A 16707-nucleotide genomic window follows, 5' to 3' on the forward strand; every position below is an offset into this window, starting at 1 on the left:
GACACAGGGACATCTCAGTGACTGGATATAGTGAATTTGGGGTGGTAACAAGCTGTGTGAGCTTGGTGAGGAGAGATTTGTAATTGGTTAGTTCAATGGCCCTGAGCTGGAGCCCCCGATCTTGAAGCCAGGTGGGACCTAACCCATCCTTTTTCATTCCAACTATGGTCACTAACCAGTAACAAGCTAGTAAGAAGCTGCAGCCTAACAACCACTGTCATGATTATTTATATTCCAAATCAGCCATCTATAAAGAACAGTTCGGAAGAACAAGTGCCATGTATTAGCTGCAACGTGGCTGGCACTGTTTTAAGCACTTCACATAGATTAACTCATTTAATCCTCACAACGTGATGAGTCAGGTGACAGTTATTATTCCCAAGAGGAGGAAAACAAGCAAAGTTGAGAGGCACTGGGTAATTCTTGCCAAATAATAACACACAGCCACTTAACGATGGAACCAGATTCAAACTGGGGTAGACTGGGTCCTGAACCTGCTGCCTTCCTCCTCGTGCCCTTCATTCTTTCTTCCAATACTGCATGGACCAGAATGGAGAGAACTTGCTTCCATTAACCCTCATAATGATGGAACCTAGTTTTAGAAGAGGTTTATTCGAAATGCATGCATTGAGGGGCACCTGGGTGGCTCAGTGGATGAAGCATCTGCCTTCAGCTCAGGTCATGATCCCGGGGTCCTGGGGTCGAACCCCTGCATCAGGCTCCCTGCTCGGGCTATTTCTCCCTCAGCCCCTCCCCCTTGCTGGTGCTCTCTCTCAAATAAATAAATAAATTAATTAATTAATTAATCAAACAAGGAAAGAAATACATGATTTGATCAGGAAGTAAAGCCAGCAGCATTTCTACAAAACCAAGTCAAGTACAGAGATGCCATGGTGATGGAGGAGAAAATATTACATTATCATAAGGCACATAAATAGTTACCTCCAGAAATAAATCTGGACTGGGGAAATGGGCCTGGGCAAATAGATGTAGAAGAATACATAGATACAGGACTATATGGCTTCCCATACTAATGGGACGTTGCTCTGGAGATCGTGGGCTCTGGTTTCAGCCTTTACCGACCTGTGTCATCTCAGACTTAGCTGATGCTTATTACTAAAATATATAAAATAGACTGAGTTTTAGTTTCTCCAACGCTGAAAATGTGAAGACACTGCACTCCAATGCCAGGGGCTTGTTCTGATGCTACATGGAGAATTGGCAGGGACATAAAGCACTTTGAAATAAAATCACTATGTTCTCTAACCCAATTATTACTTACGAACCTATTTAATATGCTCTCTATTGATTAGAAGATCCAACATTCTACATACCTAATTCTGAACATTATCTTAGATTTTAATCTTTTGCGCATAGCATGTCAATCTCCAAGTTAAAATTCCCCTGCTGTGACCTTCAGGCCCACATTTGTTTCACTTGAACAAAATAGAGTTCATTGCTATTCTCAGGCTATAATGAAAATTAAGGCTATTTCTGTTTCCTTCACATGCCCCATAATTACACAATTAGAATTAGGAATTCTATTATCGGAATGTTAGTTGTAGTAATGTTCAGCCTACCATGCAAATTTTGCTGAAGTACACTTAATTTGACTGCTAAAATACATGGTATCTCAAAGGTAGGATTTGCATTAGGAAACTCATAAAAAGCAATTCTTAGAAAAACTTGAAACTAAAATCCTTCACTGGACTGTCAAGCAGAGTGGGTACTCACGTTTCCTTTGACCACATAATTAGAATCATTCTTGATGTCTCTGGCTAGACCAAAATCACAAATCTTTGTGATTCGACCATGAGTAAGGAGGATATTTCTAGCAGCCAAGTCTCTGTGAATACACTATTAGGAGAGTGGGAGAGAAAAAGAAAACCATTTACATTTATTTTAAACTCTTCAAGAATGAAAACTCTGTTCAACACGAGAATGCTGCTATGTCACACAAATCCAGTACCTTGGCTTTGCCTTGAAACTCTTCGGTGCACCAAAAATAAAGATCTAAATTATGCCCTGAATGATGTTCAAAATTTGTGTTTCACATCGTTTAGGACCTTAATTACGATAATCACTTTCCAAACCAACTCGAATAAATTTTTTTTCTTCTTATGACTTGCTTTCATTCATAGGAAAATACATTATAAATAGTCGTATCATATTTTTTAAACCAAAACCTCATTTTTCATGCTTCTCTTTGTCCTTTTATAGAGTTTTTAAAATGTCTTTGCAACTCCAATTTGATGTCTCCCGAGGACACAGGGAAGAGGCTCTTTATTTCAGCCATCCTATATCCCTCTTTTAGTTTCGTAATTGTTTGGAAATGTCACCAATGACACTTAAGGGTAGGATCTGTTCCCTCCTCCTGGTCTGCTAGTCTCATTTGCTACTGAATTCCTCTCACCCTTCCAGAGACCATGTTCCTTGCTTTGGTTCCTTCGTTCTCTTCCCATTTCTACCTTTGTCCCAAATGCTTATTATTCTCTCCGATTCCTTATTCCCCCACACTTCATGAAGCCACACGATATCTGAGGCCCCTCTTCAACAAGACCCAAGCACGTGCTTCACCAAGCACTGCAATTGCATGAGGTACCTCCTCCCTTTGCTGATGAAACCATTCTCTATTTTCTAAGAGCAGCTCCTGTATTCTAAGAGCCAGGATTTTTAAATGAATCTGCTGCATTAAAAAAAAAATTCATAGAAAGTTCATTTAGACAGGCTTACACTTTAAAGCTTATAAATGAGAATAGGAATTCCAAAAAGATAGCGGTTGGAACATGAAGAAATGAAATTTCCCCTGTTTTAGGTTACCACACTTCAAAACGACACTGTGCATTCTAACTATGAACTCTAAAATGCGCCGCTGGGGTTAGGGGGTTTTGGGGGTTGGCACGGCGCGGGGGGGTGGTGGCAATACTCCTCGAGAACCACTTCCACTCACATTCTTCGAGGCCAGGAATGCCATGCCCTTGGCCACCTGGTAAGAAAAGCTCAGCAAGTCCTCTAGATCTGGAGCCAACTCATCATCTTCCATGATGGCGGGAGTCACATCTCTTTCTATGTATGAGCCTGTTAGGAGAAGAAGGACTTTCTTAGCAATTAAGCCTCAAAACTTGGAAAACAGAAGACAGCACAACAACAATACCAAAGGTTGGTAATAAGGAACTGATGTGACCGCGCAGGCAAGTCACCCACCTAGCGTTGAGGAAAGTTAAGTGCCCAAGCACCAAGTTAATATTCACAGGCTGGGGCTTCAGGGGAGAAGGATGGTGGATAAATACACAAATCTCCTATTATTTTCTTTTTGATGTGTAAAATACATAGTTGATACACATATATCTTCATTCGTGCAGTGAGATGCTCCTATACGATAACGAACACTCTCTCACCCCAATGCTCACTTGGAACCCTGACCTGCCACTGACCAGTGGCTTTGCCATCGGGCCCTCCTAGAAAGGAGAACCAGGGGAATCCCTGGGTGGCTCAGCGGTTTGGCGCCTGCCTTTGGCCCAGGGCGCGATTCTGGAGTCCCGGGATCGAGTCCCGCGTCAGGCTCCCGGCGTGGGGCCTGCTTCTCCCTCCTCCTGTGTCTCTGCCTCTCTCTCTCTCTATGACTATCATAAATAAATAAAATAAAATAAAAATTTAAATAAAAAAAAAAAAAAAAAAAGAAAGGAGAACCAGTCACTATGGGGCATGGTAATGTATTTCCCAGCAGTATGAGTAAGCCTTTGTAAATGAAGCTGTTTTTATTATTTGATAGGTACCCACCTATTCTTGCAGATCTCCTTTTGTCTGCCTTGGTTGGCACAACGTAAGAAACGCCGGGTTTCATGTCCATGTATTCATTAGTACTGTCGCTGCTGTGAGAGATGAAATATCCATCCATCAAATTATGACTGAATAAAATGGGAAAATGGGGGAGTTCCCATGGGGCAAGCTCTATCTCCCCACTGCCTTTTTACGTAAGAGGCTGATTTTATTCAGAGAAAGTATTACTAGGTTTGAATGAAGAAAAGCTTGTTCATTATACAGGAGTTTTTAATATTCAACATCAGGGCCCGATGCCCAGGAATGAGACGGTCTCTTTTGTGTTCATAGATGGGACTCAGGTTAGAAATGTCCCATCTCTTGACACCAGAGGTGTAATGGGAAACAGAGAACCATAAACAGTATCCCCTGTTCCCTCAAAGTCTCTAAATTAGCCCCAAGAGACAAGATGAAAGACACAAGAAAGACGAGAAGAGCAAGAGCTCTGAGATGTGTGATGGGGAGGAAGGCAGGGATCGCTAACATAGAGCGACTGATGGAAGAAGGTTTAAAAAAACCAAGTTTAGTTCAGATAAACACCAATAATTTGGATGATTTTCTGAACCATCTGGACCTCTTGAATCTGCAACATTTGGCTGGAAAGTCTTCAAGATTTCTAGTACTTCCTGCTTCTGATTAGCATAGAAACACTATGACAACAATCTCCTTCAGAGTGTGCTGGTGGTTCCAGTCCCATATGGGATCCCAAAGCACAAAGAACACGACATCGGATGGAACAATTTGAGCCATTATTTCAGCAAGTTGAAAAACATGTATGGGGCCAAGGTTTTAGAAATAAGGCAAAGTGGCTCATTTATTCACATAAGGAGCATATGCTCTGGAGAAACTAACAAAAGGTGGTTTGTAATGTGTTTTTACTACCACTTGACACTACCCAAGTCTATAGGACTAAAAAAAAAAAGGAAAATGAAAAGGCTTCACCTGGGGTGAAGAAACCCTTTAGTCAAGGGGTACAGAAAAGGTCTTTAAGAAGTAACCACCCATCAATAATAGTTGCTGAGGCCTTCTTGAGGGCCTGGAGCTAAGTTTAAGAAACACAGTCTTAAAAAGAAAAAAAAAAAAAAAAAAAAAAAAAAAAAAAAAAAAAAGAAACACAGTCTTGCCATCTCAAAACGTAGGGGACAGAACGAATAGAAAGGAGAGGAAAAAATCCACCACACAACTTCAGAAATATAAAGTATAAGGGATTGGGCATGATGAATAGGATTTCTGTTGGGCTGGGTGCATCTAGGAAATCTTTCTCAACCTTTGGAAAGAACAGGCAAGGCCAGGCAGAGAGGAATCCTATTCTGGTTGTTAAGCCACACTAATTGTTCTTAAAGGAATCTGAAGCTCTTTGTACGTCATTCAAATTCAGAAGGATATTAAAGAGGAAAAGAGATGAAAATAAGGTACAGAATTTTTAAACACGTGCTAGAATCGTGCCTTTTTATAGCATGACTGAGTTTTTTTTTTTTTTTTTTTTTAAAAAGAAGGGCAAGGTATACGGAAATAATTCAGCGGTAGATGGTGAGAAACCTACGTGCAGAGATATGTTCAGAGCTCTTTTGCCACTCCGTTAAAGGTTTTCGAGAAATTTACCGAGACAACTTGACAGACTTTAGCATTTTCCCTACAAACAGTGTCTCACTGCAGAGATCCATACAGTACCAAGCCCAACAGAATAAATGAAAGGACACACGAGAATAGAGCCCTGATAAGTGAAAGAATTATTCAAGTGAACAGAACACTTTGAAAAAAAAAAAACTAAAGATGCATTAAAAAAAAAATCAATAAAAATCTAAGTTCAACACTATTTAAATCTTTACAAACGCTATTCAAACTTCCTAAATTGTTGACGACACCTAAATGATTTAATAATTCTGATTTGGCGCCTCAAAGTACCTCTGTTCATTTGTTTAAAGAATCAGCCTTGATTGCAAACCCTTTCGACCCCCTGAACTGCCTGTTGACAGCTATTTATGTAAATCAGTCTTACCAGGAAGACTCCTTTGAATGCAGAAGGTTCTTATAAAGTGCCACTTCTCCGTGATCTTCCTGCTTTGAGCAAATAAATGAATCACGTTTCCTTCGCAAAAAATTCAAAAGATCACCATAGCAACAATATTCAATAATGACCAAGGTGGGCCCTGCAGATATGTAAGAGAAGGTTAAAGAGAGGTGAGCTCTCTAGACGATCCTGCCCCCTTTAAATAGACTCAGGGGCCATCATGACCGTTTTCATTCAGGTTCATTGATAAGGCAAATACTTAGCAGGCTTAGCAAAAACCAGCATTCTGAGGAGGACAACTCAACAAGTAAGCCTCCTTTTACCCCTTCCTAAGTGAGGTCAGTGCTCGGGGCCTGGCCTGACTTACATCCAAGTTACCAACTTTCAACAATATCCTACGATCATCATAATTTCCTGCACGAATCCTTCCATCCACTTCGGTCTGCAACAGGGCTTCACGCCCTCTCCTCATGTTATTATGGAAATGATGAAGGGCAGAAAGTGCAGCCTCAGAGGAAAACCAATGGCACGGGATGGCCAGCTGAGATGACCCTGGAGAGGGTGAGCACCTGGCACGCCAGGACACCACCTGCCTTCTGAGCACTACCGGCCACCAGTGTTTCCAGGGCTGTAATTAAACCTCACGCTGCAGCTCTGAAGTCAACAGGCACCCGATTAACTTGGGCAGGAATTTTTACCAACAGGTCATGATGTGGAAGCAACATTTATGGGGCTGTTTTAAGAAGTAAGTTAAGCTGTCAACTTGACCGTGAACCTCAATACATCTTGAGGAATGGCTCATTTTACACATCTCTGTTCCTTTAGACCAAAAGGTTTTCTGGAAACATCACAGAAATCCTTGATGGAAGGCTCTACCTCAGAATTGCTTCCAACTGGAAATTTACTTTTTTTTTTTGCCCAGGTGAAGTGTTTGTCTCATTTGGTGTGTACTGGAGAACTTGCAGGCTTCAAAGTCTATCTTTAATTATGGATAGTAACCCTTTAGTGACTAGATATGCTCCAGTAAAATAGCTTGAAAGATAAAAGAAAAGTTTTCTGGAGGAGATGAGAGGTTCTCAAGATCCTCAAGAGGTTGATACTGATGCAACGCCCATGACAGTAACAAGGGTATGTCCCCATGATGATAAAACTCAAATATACATTCTTAAGAATGGCTTTTGGGGCAGGGGTGTGAAACATCTACAAGAGGTAACAACCCGGGTAAAAATCTTGCAATAAGATATAACCAAGCACTGTCGAAATCATATTAAAATCTCCCCTCTTTAGATAATTTGAAAGATAATGAAAGTTAATTTGGTCATGGCCCTACCTCCAACGGTGCATGCTCCAAGAAGATTCACAATATTCATATGATTACCGAGGTAACTCAAGACTTTAAGCTCAGACATTAGTGCTTCTCGTTCGGTTAAATGGGCACTTGCTAAAATCAGAAAAAAAATTTCATTTTAGCAAGAAGCAAATTTGGCAAGCCAATGTTGAGGGCATGCAGCCACCTGCAGAAACTTACGTTTGAGCATCTTAACGGCAACGGTCATGGCCGCATCCGACTTAATCAGGCCATATGCAGTGGCTTCAACCACTTTCCCGAAGGCACCAGCACCCAAAGTTTTCCCTGCAGAAAGGAAGAAAAGAGTAAGGGGTGGTGGTAGGACCAAAGGAGCATCTGGGTAATTTCAAAGTCAACAATCAAGGAATTGTGAAGGAATTAAGGACAAATCCAGCTAGAGACATTTCTCTATAAGGTGCTTTATGTGGAATCTATCAAAAGTGATGAAACTTCACAGAAAATACTTATTGTCTCAGTTGGAACAGAACAAAGGAAGCTAATGGGGTTCCCTAAAGTCATTGTTACATGTACACAAAAAAGGTTACATGGAAAGCCCCTGTTTCATACTGACCAAAGCTCAGCCTGTTTCTGGGAAACTCCCATTTGTGATCGTAAGGAAGCTGTGTTGGGTCTATGTAAACATAATTGCTTCCATTGATCTCCTCAACAACCTTCCACTGTACTTCATACATGGGTTTCTGGTCGGGGGAGAAAAGAGAGACAAATCATCTTTTAATGAATAACATCTCGATCATTATAGCACTTAGGGTAGAGAACAAATGAATGATTACCTGTAGATATTTGTAGGTAAGAATCATCACGATAATGCACATCATTCCAGCTGCGATCACAAAGCCAATCAGCAAAGGTGTGAACAGGGTGTGGGGATGGATTTGTTCTAAAATGAAAGGGGAATGTGGAATCACAACGTATTAGCAGGGGTGGAGCTTCATGACAACCACCTGACCCCAAACTCACCCATCCCCCACCTTACAGACCATGGCAGGATTCAAAGCCAAGGGCATCTCATAAACTCCTTGCCTTGCTAATACTACCTTCCTCTGGTTATTCAAAGGGATCTCTTGAAGGAACAACTTCAAACCAGACTACTGTGGAAGTTGAGATTTCTGTAGCCCACAAATAATTTTATGGCTGTTTTGTCAATAAAAAGCAACATTATAAATGAGCTTTGTATTTCAACTAAATTCCTGCCTTGGACAACTTTAAGAAGTTTCCTTTACGGATAGTTATATTTTCTTCCTTACGCTTTCCTGTATTTTCCAAATTTTCTACACTGATAAGAATTTCTTTTACAACCAAGAAAATATCTTTAAAGTGTTCTTTTCATTGCCTGAGGGGGGGAAAAAAAACCTGTGATGAAGAACAATGTAAGATTCTTGCCCTCATTACTCAAAAACCGGAAGTATACCACTTATTGGCACACATCTTTGCCAACTCAAGAAAACAAAACTAAGCCCTGGGAATGTAGATGCCCAGCTTCTTTGTCTTCCAGCTTCATACCAATTCATCAATGTATCCACAAGGATCATTTAACTTAATGTTCAGAGGTAGTCCCTCATGAATCAAATCTGACAGACACGAAAGAAATGGCTCACTGACGTAACTTCATAAAAGGCAATGTTAACTTTCTTGTATAGCATCCAGCAATGTGTTCAAATACACGATTTTCAAGGACTAAAATTTTAAACTCAATTTAAAAATTTTAACTGCCCTAATTCTGGTTATATCTGGCTGTGAAGCAAATATAATTCCCTATTTTCTTTCCCCGCCCCTTTTCAGTAGGAATGACTGGAAATACGCAATTCACTACATACACACACACACACACACACACACACGCAAGCGTACATACATACGTGCATATACACATGTAAATATATATGTATGTGGTTAAAATCGCTGCGTACATGTTATTAACAAACTAGTACAGGATGAAACGTAGTGAGTTTGATGACAGCATGGTACAATGTGGAAATTACCAGAAATGACATGGCCATTGATGGAATGGACTTAATCATGATTGATATGGCAGGCAGAGCCTAAACATCCCCTTAAATTGGATTAAAAAGAAATATACCTTTGCTGTTACCTTTAAATGCAAAGTTAAAATAGGCAGAACTCCTGCCTACATTGTTGTAAGCCCTACACTCGACTGTGCCATTGTGCTTGAAGGCACTATAATCGATGGAACTCTGAACCACTAGTTTTCCAGACGGTGACAGAGACGAGTTTTGCATCTGCACATCCATTGGCCCAATAGGGACAGAACATCTAGAGGGAAAAGAAAATAACAGCCCGGATTTACTCTAGGAAAATCAATCAATCAATCAATCAATCACATTGGAATTGGCATACATTTAAAACTAAGGGAGTGGGTCATAATCAGAAATGTCCTTTTTCAACCAAGGGTGTGAGGATGCATGAGCACTCCCCTGGCGCCGTGAGCAAGAGAAGCAGGGCGGAAAGGAAGAAATGGGGAGTGAGACAGGAGTTTGAATCTGGATTCAAATACCTGTTTTATTGACAAGCTACTTAAAACCCTCCAGGACTCCGTTTCTACAGCTAGAAGGTCGGGATGGTAATACCCACTTTGGAGAGTTACGGAAAGGGCTGGAAATGAATGGAAGAAAGGGAGCTGGCACACAGTAGACCTTTATAAAGTAACTGTGAAAGGGTACATGCGTGAGGGTTGAAAAAAGAGCTTAGAGGAGGAGAGAGTTCAAGTCTACAAGGATGAAGACAGAACATCTAGAGGGAAAAGAAAATAACAGCCCGGATTTACTCTAGGAAAATCAATCAATCAATCAATCAATCACATTGGAATTGGCATACATTTAAAACTAAGGGAGTGGGTCAATCACTTTGGGGAGCGGCCCCCCAAATCCCAGCAGCTGAGATCCTGATCCAGGTTTTAGAGGGAGACAGAGGCCGGACCACTGGCTTGTACTCCAGGTAGCAAAGCCCATCCATCAGGGGCTGGACCCCCATTTTAAATTATGTCCCCCATATACCTAATATTTTTCTATTCCCTTATACCTTGCTTTATTTTTCTCATTAGCACTTAACTGTTTATTTCATCTTTTGCTCACCTCTCTCTACCCATTAGATATAAACTCACAAAGCTGGGACTCCGAGGTGTGTTTGGCTCACTAGACCAGGGTATGGCATACAAGTGGCACCCCATAAATATTTGCTGTATGGAGAACAGTAACTGCTGGGGTTACTTCCACTGTAGGGGCTTTTCCAGGGGCCTCGGGTCCTTCTTACTGTTCCCCGAAGAAAACATTCCACTAAAACGCCGCTGAAAACAACAATCCTACGTAACCTCTTCCAACGTGTTGTGATAAAAAGGACTATTCTGTGAGAAATAAAATTTCTATTATTATCCTGACTATTCAATTGTGATGTTACACTGGGCTTTTAAAGCCCGAGCGCAAAATAGCATTTGATGGATAAAAACAGCCATGGTGACCCCATTTTCATCTTCAGGTAATGTGAAAGGACAATTTAAGGCTTAAGTGCAGATTGGAAGGGAGAGGAAGCACCCTGCCAGATGTGCTCTGCTCAGGGGCCGGGCACCTAATCAAGGAGAAAAAAAAAACCTTTTAAAAACACGCAGCTTACAAATGCTGTATGTATGTTGTAACTGCACGATCATTACTTTTTGGTAACTTGGCAATTAACTTCTGAGGCAATTTTTTTTCATGAAAACTACAGCCACATCTCCCACACACATTGCCTCCTGTGTACAGAATGGAAATCTAATTACTCTGTCCTGGAAAATTGCTTTATCTACCTGCAGGCTAGAAATTGCATGATAAATCCAAAAGATAACCACCAAAACAGAGAAGTAAGTCACTCAGTAATCATTTCTCAGCAAACAAAATTAATGTCTACCACGAAAAATATAGCAATTATGCCCCCCTTAAAAAAGCACATGGATAGGGGAAAAAAAAGGATAATCAAACAAAGCTTTAAAAAAAAGAATCTGAAAACCTATCTGAAGTTCAACTACCCTGCTGTCCTTCCCTCGTGCACGTTAAGTAGTAGCCAGAATAATCCTCTCACCTCTGCTCAGCTCCTGGACAGAAATACCAATCTACTGCGGGCTCTGGGAATCCTGCAACCACACACTGGAGCATGCCATTCGTGAGACTTTCATGGGTCAGGATTTCTGGTTTTGCTGTAGGAAAAGAGAAATGGCCATAGGTCAGACTGCTGGAACACCTCACCAAGGCTCCCCTCCACAGTTTCCAAATCCTTAGAACCTTCTTGAGTTTGAAGAGGACCCTGAGGGAACATATTCAAAGGGGAGCATCGGAACCAGTGAGTGGAAGGCACAGGGAGGCAGAAGCGAGGGTCAGACCAGGAAAGGGTTTCCCCCGTTTAGAGCTGCCTGGCCCCATTGTGGACTGTCCACACTGCAGGTGAGAACTCCCTGTTTGGGGTCGAGTGAACGGAGGTGGGGTTCGCAGGACCCCTGGCCGGGTTTCTGCTTCCAGTTGGGGGGTGGGGGGCAGAATTTGCAAGACTGCTTCTAATCCAAACTTTAGGATTCCAAACTGTTGTGAAGGTGGAAATCGTGTTTAAGATTCTTGCCATCAGACTTTCAAATTACTGAACCTGTCATAGAGAATTTCAAGTTATGGCACAGACTGGGATGGATAAAATTAAGAGGAGTTCTAGGAAATGAGAAGCCCCCCACCCACTTCCCCCCCTCCAAGAATGTCCTCTTTTTTAGGGGTGGGGGCAGAAGGCAGTGGGTGGAAATAAAAGAACTGAATCACCCTATTTACGGAGAAGCCAAAACATAAGAGTAAAATACAATATGGGCTTTTAAACTCCAAATTTGTATTTCAAATGCAAAATATGGACAGAAAATTTTAAGAGGAAACCAGCCCAAGAGTTTTATTCACATGTCTATCTAAACCTGTATATAATCACTGAAAAAGTAGGTTGTATCAGCAGGCATGCTCTAATTTCTGGGGAACGACAATAATCAACTGATATTCATTCAATCAAGGGTGCCTAAAAGCACTGCAAATTCTTGAGATTATTTTCTAAAGTGAAAGGAAAATGAACTTATTACATTCAGTTGTTCTACAGGAAATATAAGTGAAGGGGTCTAAGCCTTGGAGAACGAGTAAGCCGACCTGTAAGGATCTGATGGCAGGGGCGGGGATGCGCTCACCCTGGATCCTCAGTATGACATCAGACACAGAATGTGATGCACCCCACTGTGTATGTGGGGGGGGGTGAAGGGTGTCCTGCCGCCGGCTCCCACGTTTACCAATAATCTGTCCCTCCATCAAGCCTCCTCGTGTGTCATGTGGGAATAACAACAGTCCCCATTTCATAACGATGCTGGGACAATTAAATGAGATGGAGCACCCAAAGGAGGAAGAATGTTTCGCAGACCCGAGACAGTTTTATTAACCATTAATTTATTAACGATTCAGCTATCATTTCCTATTTTGGAATACCTACCCTCTCTGGTTACCCCTCAACTGTGTTTGCCACCAGGAATATTCTCTTCAGTGATCTAAAAATCTTCAGATAGTGTGATAATGAGTGTCTTAACCCGACGCGTTGGGAATCTGACCTTGATTAGGTTGCAACTGATAGGAAAATTGTACATGGTGAGAAGATAGGGACCGACAGATCGGAAGCTCAGGAGCGTATTTCTTCAAGGGAAGGTACCAGTGTAGAACCACCTCTCAGCACCTCACCTCCTTGCAGGCAAAACGGCTTGACGGGGATCAGTGTCCACATGCATGGCACACCCACCTGTCACTCAACCTGGCCCGACGCATGGGCAGGCCATTTGGCAAATACACACAAAAGAGTGGCACTCCAAAGCGATCTCAAGGTAGGGGCATCCTTGAGAGTTTGGATCCAATGCCAGCTTTCACAAATAGAGCAAGAAGACGAGCCATCGTCTTGCGAAAGTATCCATCTGGCAAGTCTCATTTAATTATCATGGGCAACTGTGTGATTGCGCTGAAAAGTAGGACAGAACACAAAAAAACAGTGGAACTTTAGGAGAATGCTATTTGCTGAAGACGGCAGGCGCCATAAGGCAGGTCTCTCTGGACTCCATTCAAGTGTCATCTCCTGTTCCAAGCCATCCTCAACTCTCCAAAGCCAAGTTGGTTGGTCTCTCCTCCCTCTTCCCGCAGCATGCGAGAGCACCTGACACTCTTACACAACCTTCTGGGCTGCCTCCTCCATCAGACTCTATGCTCTCAAGGGCAGAACCACATCTCCCTGATTGTACCTCTGACTCGGAGCAGAGTCTGACCTGTTGCAGACACACAAAGGAAGAGCTGTTTGAACCACTAAGTCCCCTCTAAAAAACCAAGTTCCTCGGAGTCCAAGGAATTCGATTAGAATCATAAGAAGGGACCTGGGACAAGAGCCTGATGTTGACTTTGCTGTGTTAGGGGCTCTCTTCCCACTCTTACAAGAAGCTATCCACACATCTACCTGGCCAGGTGAATTCTTCTTTAACACAGAGATTGTAGGTGAGAGGGGAGGTCTACACAGAGATGGCAAAGGTAACAGGATAGGACTTAGACTGGAATCGAGGTCCTAAGATGGATTCCCTCCCATCGACATTCCTTTTGTCACCCATCCTTCCTAATCCAAATGATTAGATTTCTTAGAGTGGAATTAAATATTAATTCAATAGGGAAAAAAAAGGCTGAAAGGGTACCTTAAGATGTTAACGATGGTTACCTCTGGGTAAAAGGATTATGGATAGTTTCTACTTTATTCTTTTGACTTATTTTCTCTCTCTTTTTTTTTTTTTTTACGGTGAACATGTAGCTAATAATGAACCAATAAAACATTTTTTAATTAAAAAAATTGGAACAGCTCAAAATTACATAATCAATTACATTCAGCTCTGGCTACAAGTGCTCAAGATCCAAGCCTTCCAGCGTGACACCTGGTGGCAGTTACACAACGGCCAAGGCTGGCAAGTGGTGTAGTCCGGTTGGCCTACTTGTTCCCGTGTGCTGGTTAATTGGGCAGACTTTTAAGCTACCGTCTCAGGCCGGTTGTAACCCGAGGCTAGCAGAGCAGCTTTGTCCTGTTGGTCTTTAGCCTGGCCAACCAAGCCCAGAAGGTCTCTAAACATTAATGTGTGTTCGAAGTATTAGGAAAATAAAAACTAAAAAAATAAACATTTCTGCCCCCTACCCCTACCCCCATCCCAGAGATTCAGTAAGCCAAGGATCTGACCTAGCAATGCACCTTTTTAGTGGACCTACAAAAAAGATCCTGACTGGGGGTAGGATGAGGGTGAGGCAAGAGAAGCACATCAGGTGTGGAATTTAAGAAGGCACTCACCCTCCTCAAGGTCTTGCAAATACAGGGCTGGCACCTCGAGTGAGCTCTTCCTTAAATTCTACACCCCAGGCGCCTCGCCCTAATCCCAGTCGTGTCCCTAACATTGGTGATGACAGACCTCATTTTGAAAAGGCTAAATTACACGAGTACAGTTTCAGATCTACATGGCAAGTTGCACTACGAAAATGTTTAATGCATAAAGAATGAGCTAGGTATAAATCTGATTCCTAAAAATGAAAATCTGGGCTCATCTGCATTTTGTAAGTGCCTCAATGCACTGTGTAAGGCATTAAATATGCATTTTGCTTTTAAAGACACATAACTGCAATTCTCCAGGTTAAATCTGAGCTGTGGTTTCTGAGATATTCGGCAATCAGCAGTATACCAAATGACACATTCCCTAATTCCTCCCAGGTTGGAGGTTTGGATAAGCCTAAGAGGTGCATGAGTTATGTATTTCCTGCGGAGATTAAGAAAATAGCCTTTTCTCCTTTCAAAGCGTTGTGGGCCTGGGTCATTCCAGCGTCTGCAACAACACTGATCAACTTGTAGGCTGATTTCAGAGTGCTTACGACTCTACTGAGAATTTATGGCTCGTGCAATTAAAAACCCTAACCATTTGCTGATTTACCCCAAAGATATGTGATCTTGAAAAAATACTCCTTCTCACCACCATCAGGTCCAGACAGGAGGCAAGAACAAAACAAATTTTTAAGACACAGCACAGATAATAAGAGCTGGGGTGGGGTGGGAGGAGATGCACGAGTCATTGATGGGGAAGCATTTCTGAGTTGAGCTCCCCTCTTGCCCCTGAGCACCTCGACCAGTTCCTGCTAATAAACCACATTTGCCCACACTCTATAACCAGCAAAGAACATAGACTGAAGCCTCCACAAGCAATAAAAGACTAAATGAAGAGGGATCATAAGGATGCATTTTGTTTTTACGATTGTGGGTCTGCTGTAGTTTTAATGGCCACACAGCAATGCTTTCCAGCAATTTGGCCCTATTTGGGCCTGGGTCAAATCTACATTCCTGCCATAACACTGCTATGAAAAAGGAACTTAAATCAGCTAAAACAGGACTACAAAAAATTTCAGATTAACTTTCACTTATATAAGGCTATACTTAAAAAACAAAAACAAAATAAAACTGGAATAGATATCCTGAGATTTAGCCCCGCTGAATGGATTCAGGCTCCATGCTCGGCAAAGAGCCTACTTAAGATTCTCTCTCTCTCTCTCTCCCTCCCTCTGCCCTTCCCCATCCCTCTCTCCCCTTTCTCTTAAAAAATAAAAATTAAAAAAAAAAAGATTGTTAGAAACTGGCATATGGGCACTTTGATAGAAGTTTGTTTAACAAATGAAACAAAACTTCAATTGTAGTTGCCTGTATCCAGCTGTCTTTAACAGAGTTTTTACTATTAAAAAAAAAAAAATCACCCTCCTAACGCAATGACATTCTAAACTAGGAGTAAGCTAACTTTTATGGTAAAGACTGAGGTGGTAAACAATTTCGGCTGTGTGGGCCTTAGGGTCTCTCTTGCAAATACTCAACTGTGCCACTGTACCACAAATGTAGCCAGACATGCAAAGCCATGTGCACAGCTGTGTTCCAATAAACTTTACTTATGGACACTGACATTTGAATTTTATCTTCACGTCTCACAAAATCTTCTGATTTTTTTCAACCATTTGACCAAAAATCTTAGTTTATGGGCCCTTTGAAAAGAGGCTGCAGGCTGACTCCGGCCCTAGGACTACAGTTTGCCAACATCTGTTCTAAACAGCCAGTAAAGATCTCCTAGTCCTGAGATTAAGTTAAAAAAAATTTAAAAAGTGATACAACTAACTGCACAAAGCCTTGCCCAGCCAGAATCACGATGCTCGATTTACAGGGCACCACCGCCATGTGACCCAGACACGCAGAGGGCATGTGTAGACACACACGTGGAGGACTGGCATGTGATATAAGTGCTATTTCTCTATTCAGTAAAAGCAGTGAATTCATTTCCAACATAATTCAAAAGTGGAAGGCAAGGGTTATTGCCATAAAACCCATGGAAAAATCATGCACCTATTCTCGGGTTAATTTAAATTTACACTAAATTATAGGTGAGCCTGGATCCACGTATAAATGAAGGGAGCTAATCTGA

The 16707-nt window shown here is 41.8% G+C and overlaps 1 protein-coding gene across 1 annotated transcript in view; it reads right to left on the reverse strand.

Moving 5' to 3' along the window:
- LOC140596729 (mast/stem cell growth factor receptor Kit-like) overlaps positions 1-16707 on the reverse strand; it is a gene marked incomplete at its 5' end in the record, with an annotated part of 33692 nt that overhangs the window by 4860 nt on the left and 12125 nt on the right. Inside the window, 10 exons of the mRNA XM_072745219.1 lie at positions 1735-1857; positions 2951-3078; positions 3781-3872; positions 5819-5969; positions 7161-7271; positions 7359-7463; positions 7750-7876; positions 7970-8076; positions 9289-9470; positions 11268-11382. Coding sequence (XP_072601320.1) covers positions 1735-1857; positions 2951-3078; positions 3781-3872; positions 5819-5969; positions 7161-7271; positions 7359-7463; positions 7750-7876; positions 7970-8076; positions 9289-9470; positions 11268-11382 — 1241 coding nt within the window. The remainder of the gene's footprint in view (positions 1-1734; positions 1858-2950; positions 3079-3780; positions 3873-5818; positions 5970-7160; positions 7272-7358; positions 7464-7749; positions 7877-7969; positions 8077-9288; positions 9471-11267; positions 11383-16707) is intronic.

This window comes from Vulpes vulpes, unplaced genomic scaffold (assembly GCF_048418805.1).
Source record: "Vulpes vulpes isolate BD-2025 unplaced genomic scaffold, VulVul3 Bu000000786, whole genome shotgun sequence".
NCBI lineage: Eukaryota > Metazoa > Chordata > Mammalia > Carnivora > Canidae > Vulpes > Vulpes vulpes.